Genomic DNA, 19,891 nt, shown 5'->3' with positions numbered 1-19,891 from the left:
TGGCCACAAGGCATGTGGGATCTTAACTCTGCCACCAGGGATCAAACCTATAACCTGTGCATTGGTAGGTGAAGTTTTGACCACTAGACCGTACCCTGGATTTTTGATTCTTAATACACATCTTTATACTTGTATTACATGCATATATATCCCTATTATGAAATATGCTATTATTTTTATTAATGTTTTATCTATAGTTGCCTGGCTATAATCTCTGTATGGGCTTATGTGCAGGTATAATTTTTTTTAATTTAAATTTATTTATTTTAATTGGAGGCTAATTACTTTACAATATTTTATTGGTTTTGCCGTATATCAACATGAATCTGCCACCGGTGTAAGGTTTAAGTGGGAATAATTTTTGAATATTTCCTCAATTCCTTCTTAAAAGGGATTTCCAAGAGAAAATTTAATGACATATGATTTCGTTGTAACCTTGAAATTTATTCCAATCCCCTTGCACATGAGGCTCCACTTTAGTCATGCTTGTGAAGGGAAGAAGAGGGTATTGATATAAACTGCTCCCTGAGATGCATAGAAAGCCATATCCTCAGAAGATGTTTTGGTGAGTACATAGAACAAGGAGTATTTACCCATTTTGAGAAGATTTTCTCAAAGGTGTCCTGAAACAATTTCTCCTACTACAAGAATAGACTTGCAAGGAAGCCACTTTTCTTGGTTACACATAGGATGCTTTCATTAGAATGCAGAGAGATATGCATTGCAGTCCTAGTCCTTTCTGACTGTCCTGGTACACCAGTGCAGGATGGACAGGTCTGTGCAGTGCTAGGGTTCATGAATAGGAAGCCCACTTGCCTTGTGTGAAATCTAAGGCACATTCTACAATATCACCTTTATAAGGAACAAAGTTGATGTATTATTCTCTTTATTTTTCATATTTCTTAGCTGGTTTAGAGTCAAGATGTGAAGGAGTGTATTTTCAGGGCCTCTTAAAAACACAACCATTTTGGAGCACAACCATTGGAATAGTTTGGAAACGAGTGAGACAGAAAAGAGGAGAAGAGCTATGGATCTGTTTGTAGACCCACTCCTGAGGGCAGAGCAAACGTGCTCCATAAGGGCAGCTTACTTCAAGAACTGGCAAGCGAGAGGCCCTGGGCTAGGCAACCTATTTGTTCATCCAACCTCACTAATCAGGGAAGTGATACTCCAGATAGAGGAGTGAGTGTATAGAGAGGCCACATGGGTTTGGTCATGCCTGTTCCTGCACATGGAAGAAAATATCAGGAATGGAGGTTAAGAATTCCCCAGGAAAAACCAATGTATGGTTCAAATGACTTAGGTTTCTGCCTATTAAATGTTTTAGTTTTCCTTCCCTGAAATCACTCTGAGATTTGTTTACTGACATTTTTCTGTATGTTTCTAGATCATTCAGTCACGTGACCAGAGAGTTTATTTCTTTGCAGATGGCTAACTGCTTAGCTTTTTCTAAAACCAGCTTGAACATCAGGACGTTCACGGTTCATGTATTGCTGAAGTCTGGCTTGGAGAATTTTGAGCATTACTTTACTAGCATAGGAGATGAGTGCAATTGTGCGGTAGTTAGAGCATTCTTTGGCATTGCCTTTCTTTGGGATTGGAATTAAAACTGACTTTTTCCAGTCCTGTGGCCACTGTTGAGTTTTCCAAATTTGCTGGCATATTGAGTGCAGGACTTTCACAGCATCACCTTTCAGGATTTGAAATAGCTCAACTGGAATTCCATCACCTCCACTAGCTTTGTTCACAGTGATGCTTTCTAAGGCCCACTTGACTTCATATTCCAGGATGTCTGGCTCTAGGTCAGTGATCACACCATTATGATTATCTGGGTCATGAAGATCTTTTTTGTACAGTTCTTCTGTGTATTCTTGCCACCTCTTCTTAATATCTTCTGCTTCTGTTAGGTCCCTACCATTTCTGTCCTTTATCAAGCCCATCTTTGCATGAAATGTTCCCTTGGTATCTCTGATTTTCTTGAAGAGATCTCTAGATCTCAAGCCTCTTGATGAAAGTGAAAGTGGAGAGAGAAAAAGTTGGCTTAAAGCTCAACATTCTGAAAATGAAGCTCATAGCATCTGGTCCCATCACTTCATGGGAAATAGATGGGGAAACAGTGTCAGACTTTATTTTTTGGGGCTCCAAAATCACTGCAGGTGGTGACTGCAGCCATGAAATTAAAAGATGCTTACTCCTTGGAAGGAAAGTTATGACCAACCTACACAGCATGTTCAAAAGCAGAGGCATTACTTTGCCAACAAAGGTCCGTCTAGTCAAGGCTATGGTTTTTCCTGTGGTCATGTATGGATGTGAGAGTTGGACTGTGAAGAAGGCTGAGCACCAAATAATTGATGCTTTTGAACTGTGGTGTTGGAGAAGACTCTTGAGAGTCCCTTGGACTGCAAGGAGATCCAACCAGTCCATTCTGAAGGAGATCAGCCCTGGGATTTTTTTGGAAGGAATGATGCTGAAGCTGAAACTCCAGTACTTTGGCCACCTCATGCAAAGAGTTGACTCATTGGAAAAGACTCTGATGCTGGGAGGGATTGGGGGCAGGAGGAGAAGGGGACGACAGAGGATGAGATGGCTGGATGGCATCGCTGACTCGATGTACGTGAGTCTGAGTGAACTCTGGGGGTTGGTGATGGATAGGGAGGCCTGGCGTGCTGTGATTCATGGGGTCACAAAGAGTCGGACACGACTGAGCGACTGAACTGAACTGAACTGAACACCTTATAGCATATTAGAAAGGCTGTACTCAGAGATACCATCCCTTCCTTGTTGGAATCCCAGTGCCACATCTGTCTGGAAATCCTCATTGAGCCTGTGACACTGCCTTGCAACCACATGCTCTGTAAAGCATGCTTCAAATCGACTGTGGAGAAGGCACATTTGTGCTGTCCTTTCTGTCGCTGCCAGGTCTCTTCGTGGACTCGGTACCACACCTGAAGAAATTCTCTTGTCAATATGGAACTGTGGGAGATAATTCAAAAACACTATCCAGAGGAATCCCGGCTTAGAGTCTCTGGGCAACAATCAGAGGAAATCATTGATGACTATCTCCCTGTTTGTCTATTAAGTCAACCTGGGGAGTTAAGAAGAGAATATGAAAAGCAGAGAAGCAAGGAGGAGGCAGAGCGATGAGCCATTCAGGAGGGAGAAAACAAAGCCAGTGAAGAATACATACAGAGATTACTGGCAGAGGAGGAAGAAGAGGAAAAGAGGCAGAAAAAAGGCAGAGAGAGATGGAAGAACAACTGAAAAGAGAAGAAGCGCTGGCAAGAAGGCTAAGCCTTAATATTAGCAATGTCTGTGAGGAACGTGTCTTGGCTCTCCTCTCGTATTCCAAAAAATCTAATCCAGTCACACCCAAGTCACGAAGGAAAAGGAAGAGCAAACGAAAAAACACTGGCGGTATTCAGAAGTATTTGTCACCGAGTTCTCAACTTGAGTCAGCGTCACAGTCTGAAGTTGTAGAAGAAGACAGGAAACCTCCAGGTCCAAGGAAACTGACAGCGGTGATGGGAAGAACCCTACATGGCAAGACACAGAAGTTGAGGAAGATATGCCAGCGCTTTCTCCTCAAATACGCCTTGAAGTTCAAAAGCAAGATGCAGAAGCTTCACTGCAGTCACTGAAGTAGACCTCAGTTATGTGCCAGTGGTGGAGAATGGTAGCTTGAAGGAAAAGTGAAAACAAAACAAATCAGTCATGAAAGAGAGTTATGTGTCATCAGTCATGAAGAGCCTAAAGCTGGAGTTTCCTCTTCTGGAGAAACTGCAGTTAAGCCTTATGGCGAAACGGAGAGTGGATGTACAGTGTCAGATGTGACACAGACACTGAAAAATAACACAGTTGTGACAGAAAATGAGGAGTCTCACCTACTGACCAATAAGGACATCTCCAGAGCAAAAAACCAGGAACCTTTGTCTGAAGCAGTCAGCGATCCATGCTATTCTACAAAAAAGAAGAAAAATGTTCCTCAAAGATTCCTCCGACCAAGAGGAAACAAGTCCACTTCACCCCAAAACTGTTAGATTTGGAACGTCTATTTTTTGCGAGACATAAACAAGAAGAACAGGATAGGTTATTAGCATTGCAGCTTCAGAAAGAGGTGAATCAAGAACAAATGAGGCCAACCTGGCTAAAAGGATCCCCAGATGAATGTCAGTTACGAGCTATGTCGTCACCTCCAGGCAAATTACTAAATGGACAGAGGAAGCATGCCAAAGAGAGAAGCTTCCACAGACAAACTGATCTAGAGCATCCAGCACCTCACAGAGCCTCGAAAAGTGAACATTGGCAACCTTCTTTTAGGTTCCAGTTGGAACATTGTTCAGTTAATGCAAGAAAGTACCAAGTTCTACTGTAGATACTTGTACATAAAATGACTCATTCCCTACAGCCTGGTAAGTCAAAGAAAAGTATTTTTCAGATGTTTCACAGATACACAAAGTAATGCTTGGGTAAGAAGAGTGTTTACAACCTAGTAAAGCTGGATTGTGAAGCTCTATCATAGACTCCTTATAAATTTTTCATTAGTGCTGCTCTGTGGGCACACTCATTGTCCCTAATTAAAGGCCTGTGTGATCACAGAGGCAGAGTATACAGATGTGTTTCTGCCAAACCCAGTTGTAAGCAAGAATTCCACTCCTTTCCTTTTTTTTAATAACTGTGACAGACTAAGTTTAAGTTGACAGTCCTTATGGATGTAAAAATGCCTTGGCCAACTCCCAGGAAATCTTAATGTCCATGCATTTCCCCCCAAGATGCATATTTTAGTGCCTTTGAGCACTTTATTGTCCTGACTAGTAATCAGAGCAACATTATCGTATACCGAGTAACTAAGGAAGCCAGGCAGAGTTTAAAATCTGTTTTCTTGCAAGTTTCTCATTACCTTTGCAGAGCACTTGACATGTATCTTCCACAACACTAATTTCCATCTCTAGTTTGATTGTTTTCAGTATTACAGCATTTTCTTTGACTTCAAATGGGTTAAATCGTGGAGTCAGAAAAATCAGACTTTTCTGGAAAATGATGACTTAGCTGAGAGAAAGGAGAGTTGGTGCAAAAGGAGTTAATCTTGGCTTGAGACTGAGTGGGGTAGATTGAGAATTTGGAAGTACTGGAACTGAGAGGATGATAGACAACTGGGTCTAGGATGGAGTAGCAGGTGGAGTTTGGCAATATATTCTTTCTTGTCTTTCTTTGCTAAATGACACAAAAAGCATGTGCGTTTTACTGCTTTTCACACCATACTATGGAAGTTGCTCTTCCAAAACACAAAACGGGAATTTACTGTAGCAGAGTTATGTCCATGTATCCTGTGTTATAGAACCTGACTAAACATGTTGTCTCCTTATGTTGTCATTTGTATTGATACTGACTCTTATTTGTGTTTATGCACAAAAATGGAAGAGATGATACTTGGATTTTGCCCTGTCTTACCCCAAAAGTTAAATCAGAGAGCAGCAATTTCACCTGTGAAATTTAACTTAGAGACTGTTAAACTTTTATTTCATTCATATGAAAAACTTGGAGCAAAAAAAACCCAACAGCTTTAACAGCATTTCTGCTGATGTCTAGTTTGCCATCCTTTTAAGGTTATAATACAAAAAATGTCCTAAAGCTAATAATACTAGCTTAAATTTGTCAGTGATTTTATACATAATTACGCTTTTTGCCTCCAAATTTCATAACTGAAATTCTGTAATTTTGCATACTTGATGACATATACTTCAGTATTGATTGGGTGATAATGGGTAGAATTCTGAAGGTAATTTAAACTTTAATTTCCCCTTTCTCATAAAAGATTGTCCCCTGAGTGATGATTGTGCTGAAATGAAGTGTAGTTAGAAACTAACCAGATTTGTCTAAATAGACAAAAATCTCTCTTTTCATCAAACCTATATTTTTTAAGACCTGTTTTGCTTTACATTTTTAGAACTCCGTGAATTTAAAGTTTCGTAATTACATCTTCCTGGAGTAGTCCATTACCAAAATGGATATAAAATACTGTAATGTATTTAGGATTTACATATATAGCCACTTATTTGTCTGTGTAAAGTTTTCTAACATATTTTTAAGGTAAATTTTAATTTTTCAGTTACTCTTTCTGATGCTCCTATCATAAATGCATTTTTGTGATAAACTAGTAAATGTTTTGTGTCAGTCATTAGTATATACTGATGCGTTTCCTCCCATTTTTTTTCCTCCCATTTTTATGGAAGGGATATGACAGTGTTTAATTTCTCAGGGAGTACTAAAACTGTGCAGAGCTTGAGAATCTGGAAATGAAAATAATTGATAAAAAGAAAAAGAAGAGAAGGAGAGAGAGATGTCATACAGGCAAGAAGGCCATGTGAAGATGGAAGAGGAGATTGGGGCCCTGCTGCCACAAAGGAGCTCCAGAAGCATTCAGACCCAAACTACCCCAGAACATATGGAAGAAGCAGGGTCATGCCCAACATGCTGATTTTGGGCTTTATGTCTCCAGAATTATGAGAGAATACATTTTTTACGTTTCAGACAACATAGTTTGTGAAGTTTTGTTACACAGTCTTCAGGAGCTAATATGCTCACTAAATGCATCCCCAAATGTTCTTGTAAATAATCAACACACTGCATCCTATATTTTTCATGCCTACTGTGAGAGAAATTGCAATAAAGATTTATAAGTAGAAATAAATATAGACAACGTTTCTCATTACCAGGGTTTATAAAATGTATTGTCACTTTCAGAGCTCACAGCATCCCTGTGAGGTAGTCATTGTTACTACTTCCCATTTTGTAATAGGAAAATAAAAAAGGATAACTGAGGGACAGGGAGAAGAAGAACTTGGGGGAGAGGGAAGAGGTTACCCAAGAAAAACATAAAAAGTACAAAAGCGGCGGAAGTGTGTGTTGTTGTTTAGTCGCTCAGTCGTGTCCGACTCTTTCGTGACCTTGTGGAATGTAGCCCGTCAGGCTCCTCTTCCCATGGGATTTCCCAGCCAAGAATGCTGGAGTGCCGTTTTCTTCTCCAGTGTTACCTCTATAGAACCCCCTTAATTTAAAAAGAGGAGGAAGGGCTCACTGGAGTCATCAGAAATTCCTGAGAGGAGCTGGGCCTGGGATAGTGGGCAGGACCTAAGGGGGCTAGATGGAAAGGAGGGGATGGGGAGTCCATCCTGACTGGAGTGAAGAGTGGGGGTGCCAGGTGAGCAGACAGGGCTCAGAGGCAACTGATGGGACACTCCAGGGATCTGAGGCCATCCGGGTGTAGGACTGATTGGGGAAGGACCATAGTTGCTTCCATGGGACACTACACAGCTCCTTTATACACTGATATGGTGTACAACGTGGGTAAGGAGTAAAGTGCCCCGTGTCTGTCACTGGTCTACAGGGCAGAGAAGGACCAGGTCCTCTGACAGTAGGGAAGCTGAGCTGATGCTAAGTTCCCAGAGCCTCCTTTAAAGTAGGAAGCAGGCATAAAGCAGAAGGATTCATGACTAAGGGGTCCCCCACACCTCCTGGAGACCATAACACTCTCTTTAGTTTCTCTCTGACCCCAGGTCCTATGGACTCCATCTGCCAGTGAGGTCCTGTCTGCCTCCTGGGGTCACATTCCTAACCAGAACACTCTGTCCACTCGTTAGCTCCTCCCACGTTCTGGTCTGTTCCATGTCTGCATCGTCCCTGAGATCACTCAGGCTTTTCTCCTCCTTCCTTGCCTTAACCCCTTTCATCAGCTCGGTGAGGTGTATCCCAACACTGTGCTTTCCTTCACACCTACTATGATTTATTCCTTATAATGTTTCTTTGAAGAGTTCAATGATTTATACTCAGAAGTTATATAGCTAAGATATAACCAAGTATAATACAAAGATTGATCTGAAGTCTTCACAGTGAAGCCCATACACAATCTCTTATTTCAAGGAAATAGGAGAAATGAACAAAAACAACACAAGGCTCCTTTGAATTCAAAATCTCAATAAAAAATAGCCTCAAAGGTTAGTGACATTGTAGGTGTTAACATATCATGGCAAACAGATCTTGTGCCAATATTAAAATTAACAGCCAGGCTTTTGTATAGATGCCGTTTATTATAAACAGTAAAATATATGTAATGTCTCAACTATAAAACATTCAGCAATATGTGAACCATGAACTTCCTGATGTTCAAGCTGGTTTTAGAAAAGGCAGAGGAACCAGAGATCAAATTGCCAACATCCGCTGGATCATGGAAAAAGCAAGAGAGTTCCAGAAAAACATCTATTTCTGCTTTATTGACTATGCCAAAGCCTTTGACTGTGTGGATCACAATAAACAGTGGAAAATTCTGAAAGAGATGGGAATACCAGACCACCTGACCTGCCTCTTGAGAAATTTGTATGCAGGTCAGGAAGCAACAGAACTGGACATGGAACAACAGACTGGTTTCAAATAGGAAAAGGAGTACATCAAGGCTGTATATTGTCACCCTGTTTATCTAACATATGCAGAGTACATCATGACAAACGCTGGACTGGAAGAAACACAAGCTGGAATCAAGATTGCCGGGAGAAATATCAATAACCTCAGATATGCAGATGACACCACCCTTATGGCAGAAAGTGAAGAGGAACTCAAAAGCCTCTTGATGAAAGTGAAAGTGGAGAGCGAAAAAGTTGGCTTAAAGCTCAACATTCAGAAAACGAAGATCATGGCATCTGGTCCCATCACGTCATGGGAAATAGGTGGGGAAACAGTGGAAACAGTGTCAGACTTTATTTTGGGGGGCTCCAAAATCACTGCAGATGGTGCCTGCAGCCATGAAATTAAAAGACGCTTACTCCTTGAAAGGAAAGTTATGACCAACCTAGATAGCATATTCAAAAGCAGAGACATTACTTTGCCAACAAAGGTCTGTCTAGTTAAGGCTATGGTTTTTCCTGTGGTCATGTATGGATGTGAGAGTTGGACTGTGAAGAAGGCTGAGCGCCAAAGAATTGATGCTTTTGAACTGTGGTGTTGGAGAAGACTCTTGAGAGTCCCTTGGACTGCAAGGAGATCCAACCAGTCCATTCTGAAGGAGATGAGCCCTGGGATTTCTTTGGAAGGAATGATGCTAAAGCTGAAACTCCAGTACTTTGGCCACCTCTTGCCAAGAGTTGACTCACTGGAAAAGACTCTGATGCTGGGAGGGATTGGGGGCAGGAGGAGAAGGGGACGACAGAGGGTGAGATGGCTGGATGGCATCACTGACTTGATGTACGTGAGTCTGAGTGAACTCCGGGAGTTGGTGTTGGACAGGGAGGCCTGGCGTGCTGCGATTCATGGGGTCGCAAAGAGTCGGACACGACTGAGAGACTGATCTGATCTGATCTGAAAGTGTCTCTAACATGAGCTGCTTTAATATTTCGAGGCGAAAAAGTTCCTGAACGTCAGTGGAAACAATCCAATACTGATAAACTCTAGTGGTCAAAGACATTCTCTTTTAGTTTATTTAAAACAATTCATAATTACAGAGGGAATGTCCCAATTGTGTATAGTAGGAAACAAGCCACTTTTCCAGACTAAAAGGCACTCAGGTAGCTAACTGAGGATCCCAAGAGAGACACAGAAACAATTTAGAAACAACTTGAGTCGCTCACTCCCTGCCTGAAGGGAACCGGTGGGCACCGGGGAGGGCGGGCGGGGTTGCCTTATAAGGATCGCGAGGATGAGGACGTGGGGAAACTTTAGAGGAACAAGGCCTAGAATCGTTCAAGGGACCCGTGATTCAGGTACTGACCTCCTCACCAAGCAGTCTTGTCGGTCTGCAGGACTCTTGGTCTTTGGGGAGCGACCCAAATCGACTGAGGGAAGAGGGAGGAAAATTCCCTGGATCCCTGCAGGTCAGTGTAAAGGTGCAGTTGCCTCCTGTTCCTGGGGGTGGGGGTGGGGGTGGGGTGTGAGTGCGGATGACACCGAAGCCCATCCCGGGGTCACTGCAGCCTCTCCCCATCCGGATGAAGCCAGAGGCCTGTGCAGAGCCTGCAGCGGAAATGGGGCGGGGGAGGGGGGAGACTGGAGAGACGTGGAAGGGGGAGGGGAGGCCAGAGACTGGACCAGCCGGTCTCAGGTGAGAGGTAGAAGGTTGGAATGGCTTGGGAAAGCCTAAAAGGGCGGGAGTGTTGGAGATCGGAGGCGAGGGAGGGGTTAATTGCTTCCGCGCTGCTCGCAGCTCCCTGCTCCTGTTTCGGTGCTAGGAGAGGCCTGTAGCAGGGCCTGCTGGGAAATGGTGGGCTGGAGCGGGAGGAGAGAAGATGGAGCTGGAGCGGGAGGGGGAGGGTGGGGAGGGGGAGAGAGGGGAGGAGCCAGGGGAGTTCAGAGCCTGAGGATCTAGCCTTTTCTAGTTGGAAAACTTTGACAGTTAAGAGACCTAAATGAGAAGAAGCCAGTCTCTATGGAAACCCATGCTCTAGCTGCTGGTTCATTTGCCTGGCATCTAGTTGTTTTGTTCCTTTGTTTTCCAGGGTTAATTTATTCAAAAAGGAAATCGAAAAATACTCAACATGCAAAAATCTTGTGGAGAAAATGAAAGAAAACCACAGAACATGCCAAAGGCTGAGGAAGACCGCCCTTTGGAAGCTGTACCACAGGAGGCAGAAGGAAATCCTCAACCTTCTGAAGAAGGTGTAAGCCAGGAAGCAGAAGGAAACCTTAGAGGAGGGCTGACTCAGCCTGGTCAGGGATATAAAGAGGACTCTCCTGTTAGGCATTTGGACCCTGAAGAAATGATAAGAGGAGCAGATGAGTTGGAAAGGCTTAGGGAAGAGATAAGAAGAGTAAGAAACAAGTTTGTGATGATGCATTGGAAGCAAAGACATTCACGCAGCCGTCCTTATCCCGTGTGCTTTAGGCCTTGAATTCTTTTTTTGTCCGATATTAAAATCTTGCCCCAGCTTTCTGTTAGCATTTTCTGATGTATCTGTGACTTTTGCTTTATTTTTAATCATCTGGTGGAGTTTTGTTTTAGGTATAGTTTCCTTGTTTTCAGCATCTGCATTTTGTATTTTGACACATTCTCTAGGTCTGTTTTTGGATTGGGAAATTTCACACATATGCATGAAAATATGTTCATTTCATATTGTAAAGTAAAACATAACAGGTTACAAAGCAGCATATTTAGTACCAGCTCACATATGTAGGAGAAAGTCTCAAATTGTGTGTGTGCGCGCGTGTGTATACATACACGCATATATCAGAAATCTAACTGTGCTTGTTTCTGCGTGCTGTTTTTTTTTTTTTTTGCTTATATGTATTTTTTAATGAACACATCACACACACAAAGAGAATTAAAGTTTTTTTTATTAAGAGTCAATCAAATAATTTGCAACCAGCTTATAAGGGCAATGGGGGCACTTAAAATCTTGATGAAAGAACTATTGAAAAAATGTAAACCTCAAAATACCTCTGGATCTCTTAGCCAGAGGAATAAAACTGGCAATTATTACAGATACACTTGCTTAAGACTTGATCTTTTCATGGGAAAACACTTGTCTCACAGGGCTGCTGTGGGGAAGAAATGAGGTGACTGAGCTGTACTTGGTGGGCTCTTCTTCCCACCTATACATATAGAACCCCAACCCATTGCAGAACATCAGTTTTGAGGGAGGGTCCTAGTGTGACTCAACCTGTGCTCAGAAACAAGTCCAATAGGCAGGGAAGTGGGGGCTTCCATGCCAGGCCTCTGCCGTTGAGCCCCACCCCTGGTTTCCCTGGGTCCTGCCATGCCTGCTGGGCACTGGAGTCCTCCAGTGCCAAAACCCCACTGAGTTTCCTGGTGTCCCCAGGGGGTTGAACCCCCACTCTTCTAAATCTCTGCTTTATAATGATGCTTAACACAGTGGGAGGACTTCCCAGGGGGCTGAGTGGTAAAGAATCTGCCTCTGATGCAGGAGACGCAGGTTCGATTCCTGGGTCCCTGAGTCGGGAAGATCCCCTGGAGAAGGAAATGGCAACCCACTCCAGTATTCTTGCCTGAAAAATCCTATGGACAGAGGAGCCTGCCGGGTTATATATAGTCCAGGGGGTCGCAAAGAGTCAGACATGACTTAGCGACTAAAAAACAACCACAAGTGGGGGCTGTTCCAGGATTGCATGGGCAACAATGTGATGCAGAATTCTTAGCAACAGTCCCATCCAATTTCAACCACAGGATACCTCATCCATAGGAGTCAGACAGGATGAGTCCATTTTGGGAATTGGACTAGCATTCAAATTTGAGTAAAAGATGCCACTCTATAGTCAGAGTTGCTGCTTTAAGGCTAAAAACTGAAGTTTTGTCTTCTTTTGTGGGATGGTCTCTCCCTGAAGGCTCCTGGCAGGCCTGTCCTACTGGTTCAGAAGACTCGGAATATGTGTAAATTGCAAAAAGTAATACAGGAAACAGATCTAAGGGAACAGTTCCCTTCATCCCATCCCCAATCGATAACGTGGGGAAAAAGAAAACTTGAAAGGTAAAAACTTTATAAATACACTTAAAGTAGAATGGCTACTATATAAATATTAGAAATTATATTTTCCCTACAGAACAAAGACTATCTTTTCCTTCTGATATCCACACATACTTGTGACACATCATGTTTCAATATTTAATTGAATTTTTATTTAATTGATTTTCTGATTGATTTTTGCTAAGGAGCCAGTTGTTGTTTAGTCACTAAATTGTGTCCAGCTGTTTTGCGACCCCATGGATTGTAGGCTACCAGGCTCCTCTGTCCGTGCAGTTTTTTCAGGCAAGAATATTGGAGTGGATTGCCATTTCCTTCTCCAGGGGATCTTCCCAACCCAGGGATTGAACCTGCATCTCCTGCATTACTGCTGAGCCACTAGGTTTGTGCAAATTCTGTCATTGACTCAATAATCTTCCACAAGTTCTTTTATCATTCTAGTATTATGACAAGCAATTCCAGGAAGAAACAGTTCATGGAATGGATTGCACTTCAAATGTTTTATCAAAGCCTTGCATAATTACCTGCATCAGAATCACCTGGGGAGCATCTTCAAAATACTGATTTCTGGGCCCCACCTAAGACTCACTATCTGGAGGTGGGCTGTGGAAGTTTCAGTTAACAACTTGTTGGTCAGGCTGGATTCTGGCCGGAGTGAGATGAAGGTCCAGGAACTCACTTGCCAGCATTATAAGACTGGTTGAATCCAGCCCCCTGGCACTGAGGGATGGCACTGGGGCAGGATGTAGAAGGGCTCCAGCAAGGAGGCATACCCCTCTTCAGGATGGTCTGACATTGGCTTCTCTGCTCCAGCCTGCAGCAGGTGCCAGACTCTACTAGAATGATGGCCAGGCTGTCCTGGATATGTGTACCTGAAGGATCACTGTCCCCATTGCAGGTCAGAGCACTAGACTTCCTTTCTTCCCTTTTTCCTTCACAAGGAGGCTTGATGGGAGCTTTTTTTTTTTTTTTTTTTTTAACTGTTTGAAAAACTTTATTTATTTTTTTACGGAATAGCATTTTATTTTAAATACAGCTGTGTGTACATGTCAATCCCAAACTCCTAATCTATCCCTTCCCTCAACTCTTTTCTCTGGTAAAAAGTTTGTTCTCTAAGTCTGTGAATCTGTTTTTTGTGTGTAAATAAGCTCATTTGTATCATTTTCTTTTTAAGATTCCACATATAAGCCATATCATATATTTGCCTTTCTCTGTCTGACTTACTTCATTTAGTATGATAATCTCCAAGTCCATTCATGTTGCTGCAAATGGCATGGCATTATTTCATTCTTTTTAATGGAATAATATTCCATTGTATATATGTACATACCTCAGCATAATAAAGGCTGTATACAACAAACCTATATCATATTCAATGGTGAAAAGCTGAAAGCATTTTCCCTAAGATCAGGAACAAGGCAAGAATGTCTACTCTCTCCACTTTTATTCAACATAGTTTTGGAAGTCCTAGCCATGGCAATCAGACAAGGAAAAGAAATAAAAGTAATCCAAATTGGAAAAGAAGAAGTAAAACTGTCACTGTTTGCAGATGACGTACGCACATAGAAAGTCCTAAAGATGCTACCAGGAGGTGACTAAAGCTCATCAGTGAGTCTGGTAAAGTTGCAGGATACATAATTAATAACAGAAATCTCTTACATTAACAACAAAACATCAGAAGGAGAAATTAAGCAATCAATCCCATTTACCATCACAGCAAAAAGCATAAGATAGATAGGAATATACCTACTTAAGGATGGGAAGTTTTAAAGGGAAAAAAGACTTCAAAGTTCAGTAACTGAAAACATTGGCTTTGATCATCTTTGGCCAAGGGGGATAGGTCTTAAACAAGATCTGCCTCATGCCTCTCCCACCCACCTTGCTCAGACTTCCAGAAGGGCCTCTGTTGTGTCCGCCTGTTTGGGGCTTCCCTGGTGGCTCAGTGGTAAAGAATCTGCCTGAAATGCAGGAGACCTGGGTTCAATCCTTGGGTCGGGAAGATCCCTTGGAGAAGGGAATGGCAACCCACTCCAGTATTCCATGGACAGAGGAGCCTGACGAGCTACAGTCCATGGGTTGCAAAGAGTCAGACACGACTGAGCACATGCAGCTCTGATCTGTAGTGCCTTTAGTTCTGTGTGTGGCTGATGCAGTGCTTCTGATGTCTGCATGGGTCCAGATCCAGAGACAGAGGAGAGCCCAGGTGGAGGAAGCTTGCAAAGGCACGTGGCCGTACTGCTCAGGAGAAAAGGATTGTTGCCTCCTGTTTAAACAACCCTGTGCACTATAGTCCTAGCCCACAACTTGGGGACCAGGGTAGTCAAGTTATGAACTGGCATGAAGATGCTTTTGCAGGCATTGATGGTGGAGGAAGCAATGCCATTGTGATCGTTGTTCTTTAGGTCTGTCATCTGAGAAATCAATACTGCTTTTTCTGGTTGGGCAATAAGGTGAAGATGAACTTGGCTTTAGGAATGCAAAATGGTTAAGTTCATGACCTTGCTGTACTGTGCTCTGCTAACTTGCTTCAGTCGTGTTTGACTCTTTGCAACCCTATGGACTGAAGCCCACCAGGCTCCTCTGTCCATGGGATTATCTAGGCAAGAATACTGGAGTGGGTTGCCATGCCCTCCTCCAGGGGATCTTCCCGACCCAGGGATCCAACTCTTGTCTCTTCTGGCAGGTGGATTCTTTATCACTAGCACCACCTCAGGTTCCAATCTGGACTCTTCTTACAGTATGTGACCTTACATAAATCCTTTCTTGGAGACCCGTGGGTTTCCCAGACATAAAAATCTTGGATCAAAGATAAAGTTTCCTCTCCATTACCATCATTGCTTTTATCATAATTATCATCGTCATCACCATCATGATCAAGGGATAGTACTGAGTGAATACCCAATGGATTCCTGTTGGGCACATATCTCATACTGTGAAGGCTTGTAACAATCGGTGGCCAAGCCTTGGAAATCTATCCTCTGAATGGGTGGACACAGTATAGTCAAAAACTACTGGCTAGTTTTGAATCCTCTAATAATTAGAAGTGTGAGGACAGATTGGTTCATTCATCTGTAGAATGAGTATAACCCACAAGATTGTTATGGGAAGTAAATACAGAAAACGATGAAATTCCTGGCATATAATAGGCTTTCAGACAATGTTAGACCTTTGATCATCATTATCATGTGTTGTCATTATCATTGTCATCATCATTATCATCAGTTCAGTTCAGTCGCTCAGTAGTGTGACTCTTTGCAACCCCATGAATTGCAGCACACCAGGCCTCCCTGTCCATCACCAACTCCCGGAGTTTACCCAAACTCATGTACATTGAGTCGGTGATGCCATCCAGCCATCTCATCCTCTGTCGTCCCCTTCTCCTCCTGCCCTCAATCTTTCCCAGCATCAGGGTCTTTTCAACTGAGTCAGCTCTTCGCATGAGGTGGCCAAAGTATTGGAGTTTTAGCTCTAGCATCAGTCCTTCCAGAGAACACCCAGGATTGATCTCCTTTAGGATGGACTGCTTGGATCTCCTTGCAGTGCAAGGGACTCTCAAGAGTCTTCTCCAACACCACAGTTCAAAAGCATCAACTCTTTAGCACTCAGCTTTCTTTATAGTCCAACTCTCACATCCCTGCATGACTACTGGAAAAACCATAGCCTTGACTAGATGGACCTTTCTTGACAAAGTAATGTCTCTGCTTTTTAATATGCTGTCTAGGTTGATCATAACTTTCCTTCCAAGGAGTAAGCGTCTTTTAATTTCATGGCTGCAATCACCATCTGCAGTGATTTTGGAGCCCCCCAAAATAAAGTCAGCCACTGTTTCCACTGTTTCCCCACCTATTTGACATGAAGCGATGGGACTGGATGCCATGATCTTAGTTTTTTGAATGTTGAGCTTTAAGCCAACTTTTTCACTCTCCACTTTCACTTTCATCAAGAGGCTCTTTAGTTCTTCCTCATGATCTGCCATAAGGGTGGTGTCATCTGCATATCTGAGGTTATTGATATTTCTGCCACCAAACTTGATTCCAGCTTGTGCTTCTTCCAGTCCAGCGTTTCTCATGATGTGTTCTGCATATAAGTTAAATAAACAGGGTGACAATATGCAGCCTTGACGTACTTCTTTTCCTGTTTGGAACCAGTCTGTTGTTCCATGTCCAGTTCTAACTGTTGCTTCCTGACCTGCATATAGGTTTCTCAAGAGGCAAGTCAGGTGGTCTGGTATTCCCATCTCTTTCAGAATTTTCCACAGTTTATTGTGATCCACACAGTCAAAGGCTTTGGCATAATCAATAAAGCTTTTTCAATGATCCAGCAGATGTTGGCATTGATCTCTGGTTCCTCTGCCTTTTCTAAAACCAGCTTGAACATCTGGAAGTTCACAGTTCACATATTGCTGAAGCCTGGTTTGGAGAATTTTGAGCATTACTTTACTAGCGTGTGAGATGAGTGCAATTGTGGGGTAATAAGCATTCTTTGGAATTGCCTTTTTTTTTGGTTTGGAATGAAAAGTGACCTTTTCCAGTCCTGTGGCCACTGCTGAGTTTTCCAAATTTGCTGGCATATTTAGTGCAGCACTTTAACAGCATCATCTTTTAGGATTTAAAATAGCTCAACTGGAATTCCGTCACCTCCACTAGCTTTGTTCGTAATGATGCTTCCTAAGGCCCACTAGACTTCACACTCCAGGATGTCTGGCTCTAGGTGAGTGATCACAGGTGATGTTGCTGCTGCTGCTGCTAAGTCGCTTCAGTCGTGTCCGACTCTGTGGGATCCCATAGACGGCAGCCCACCAGGCTCCCCTGTCCCTGGGATTCTCCAGGCAAGAACACTGGAGTGGGTTGCCATTTCCTTCTCCAATGCGTGAAAGTGAAGTCGCCCCGTCGTGTCCGACTCCTCGAGACCCCATGGACTGCAGCCTAGTAGGCTCATTCGTCCATGGGATTTTCCAGGCAAGAGTACTGGAGTGGGGTGCCATTGCCTTCTCTGCAGGTGATGTTGAGTAATACCCAAATTGGAACCCAAAACACCTGTGCTTCCTTGACTCCACAACATGTTTCTAAAGCAGAACTCTGTGTTGTTCCTCTCATCCAAACTTCTCCCTTGCCTCAAGAAACAAATAGCACATAAAGTAAATGCAATAAGTGCCATTCATTTGGAGTTATAAAAGAAATAAATCATTTATAGACTCTGGTGCCATTTCTCTATTGTACAATGAGAAAAAATTCCCTCCACATTTCCGTATTTAGTTATGTGCCAGAACATGTGAAATCATGAGGAAAGTCTTATTGTCATGAATTACAAAATATCATCTAGAAATGCATCATTGGCATGAAAAGCTATTCCTTACATATTGTTTTATGAAAAAGCCAGCTGCAAAACACACACAGGTTAAAGATAAATATCAAGACATTTGAAGTGAATATTTCTAGACAACGTTAATACTGGAAATTGCAACTTCATCTTTATCCTTCTCTGTATTTCCAATTTTAACTTTTTCAATGAGCATGTGCAGTTTTTATAATTAGAAAAAAAGTTATGAAGGTGAAAATGGTAAAATTATGTTTCTCCTTTCTTTTTAGTTGAGATAGGGGCTCTTGGATCTTGAAGTTCCTCATTTGCTTTCTGTTCCCTCTTACTTCTGAGAAGTACCTGGTATAAGTGTCAGAACTCTGTGGATCCTGGCTGAGAAGCTTCCCCTCTCTATGCTACCTCCTTGCCACTTTATCTTCTTAGGTAAATTTATGCTGTATTTCTATCTTTGGTCACAGGTGGCACTTCATAATTATTGATGCTTTCTAAATATTCTCCCATTAAAATGATCTTAATTTTTCAAAAATGGCAACAAACAAAACTTTCAAAGAACACTATTAAATGAATTCCTTATTCTGCTTTTTAAATGTACAGGTATAAAAAATATAGGAAGGATATACCCTCAGATGAATTTGCTAGAGACTCACAAATTTACATTTCATTTATTTATTCATTTAACAAATATTTACTAGTTGCCTACTATGTGTCAGCCAAAATCAATTAATCCTTCTCAGCATCTCAGACTTTTCTTCTGAGACTCTGTTTTCTATTGTCTGCTGATATTGACCATTTGGACTGAGGCAAATCATTGTCCAACCATATGGGCATAACTCTGCATAAACACATACTCGTCACTTTTGACCAGTTTATCCTTTAATCCTGGAGGCTCACCATGTAATGTGGAGACAGTATGAAAACACAGGAAAAGTGAAGAATTAAAGTCAGAAAAACTTTTGCAGTAATAGCCCTTTTCTTATTTCAAAACATTTGTAACTGATGAAAAGAATTCTTGGTTAGGCAAGAAGTAGAATAATAATATCGTTTCAAATGCAAGACATACCTATACCAACCAAAGTTAAGAGTCATAATAGCCATTGTGCATTTGACAACCGTTGATGTAGGTGATTTCCAAGGCCTGCTCCTTTTTTCCTCAATGCTTATCAAGCTCTTGCTAAGAGCCCTAGCCCTTGGCGAGTACCTGAGACACAGCAGTGAACAAAAAGTTCCTGCCTTATTGATGCTTATATTCCAATTTACACACTTAAAAAAAGTGAGACAAAATTTTTGTACCGTGAAATTCACAGATCTTAAGTGTATACAACTGAGTGTAAAATAGGACATTTCCATTACTCCAAAAAGTTTCCTGTTCTCTTCTCAGCCCCCCCTCCCACCACAGGTAGTCATTCAGCTTATTTCTATCAATTTATATTATTTTTGTCTGTTGTAGAATTTCATGTAAATGGACTACAGCATGCACTCTTTGGTGTTTAACATCTTTCATTCATTTGACTTGATATAATGTTTTTTAGATTCATCCTTATAGTTGTGTGTATTGGCAATTGATTCTTTTAAAATTATTGCTGGATAGTATTCTGATTCTTTGTGACCATACGGACTGTAGCCCTCCAGGCTCCTCTGTCCATGGGATTCTCCAGGCAAGAACACTGGAGTGGGTTGCCATGCCCTCCTCCAGGGGCTCTTCCCAACCCAGGGATCAAACCTGTGTCTCTTACGTGTCCTATATTGGTAGAGGAGTTCTTTACCACTGTCTCCACCTGGGAAACTGTCAATGCCTTGAAAGAAGGCTAGAGGACTGTTCTTGATTAAAAGAGATTAGAAGACATCACAACTAAATGTGCTGTTTGAATAAGGACTATAGTTTAGATAACAGTATTAAAGCAATGCTAAATTTCCTGAATGTGATCATTGTATTGTGGTTGTTTAGGAGACTGTCCTTGTTGTTAGGAGACAAAAGCTGAAGTATTATAAAGTCTGTTAGCTTAGTCTAGCTTAGTCTAGCTTAGTCTATTAGTTTAGAATATTAATAGTTCAGTGTTGAAAAAAAGAAAGGAAAAATATATATTTCTGTCTCAAGAAAGAGAAAGAAAATATGT

The 19,891-nt window shown here is 42.0% G+C and overlaps 2 protein-coding genes across 2 annotated transcripts; both read left to right on the top strand.

The window, feature by feature from the left end:
- Positions 1-1,250: 1,250 nt before the first annotated feature.
- Positions 1,251-10,920, top strand: LOC112445063 (E3 ubiquitin-protein ligase RNF168). Its single transcript, XM_024988569.2, is given in 8 exon segments — positions 1,251-1,256; positions 2,740-3,223; positions 3,226-3,489; positions 3,492-3,637; positions 3,639-3,962; positions 3,964-4,010; positions 4,012-9,857; positions 10,479-10,920. Coding segments are annotated over 7 exon segments (1,719 nt in total). The 3' UTR covers positions 4,460-9,857; positions 10,479-10,920.
- On the top strand, positions 10,518-11,464 carry LOC132342093 (transcription elongation factor A protein-like 8). Its single transcript, XM_059883612.1, has one exon. The coding sequence runs from the start codon at positions 10,518-10,520 to the stop codon at positions 10,869-10,871; it is 354 nt and encodes a 117-aa protein (XP_059739595.1). The 3' UTR covers positions 10,872-11,464.
- Positions 11,465-19,891: the final 8,427 nt, after the last annotated feature.

Source organism: Bos taurus, chromosome X, assembly GCF_002263795.3.
Source record: "Bos taurus isolate L1 Dominette 01449 registration number 42190680 breed Hereford chromosome X, ARS-UCD2.0, whole genome shotgun sequence".
NCBI classification, from domain to species: Eukaryota; Metazoa; Chordata; class Mammalia; order Artiodactyla; family Bovidae; genus Bos; species Bos taurus.
This window is presented reverse-complemented; position numbering and strand designations above follow the sequence as displayed.

Bases quoted from the DNA above. Each gene is read 5' to 3' on its own strand.
- LOC132342093 (XM_059883612.1), top strand. From the start codon at position 10,518: ATGCAAAAATCTTGTGGAGAAAATGAAAGAAAACCACAGAACATGCCA.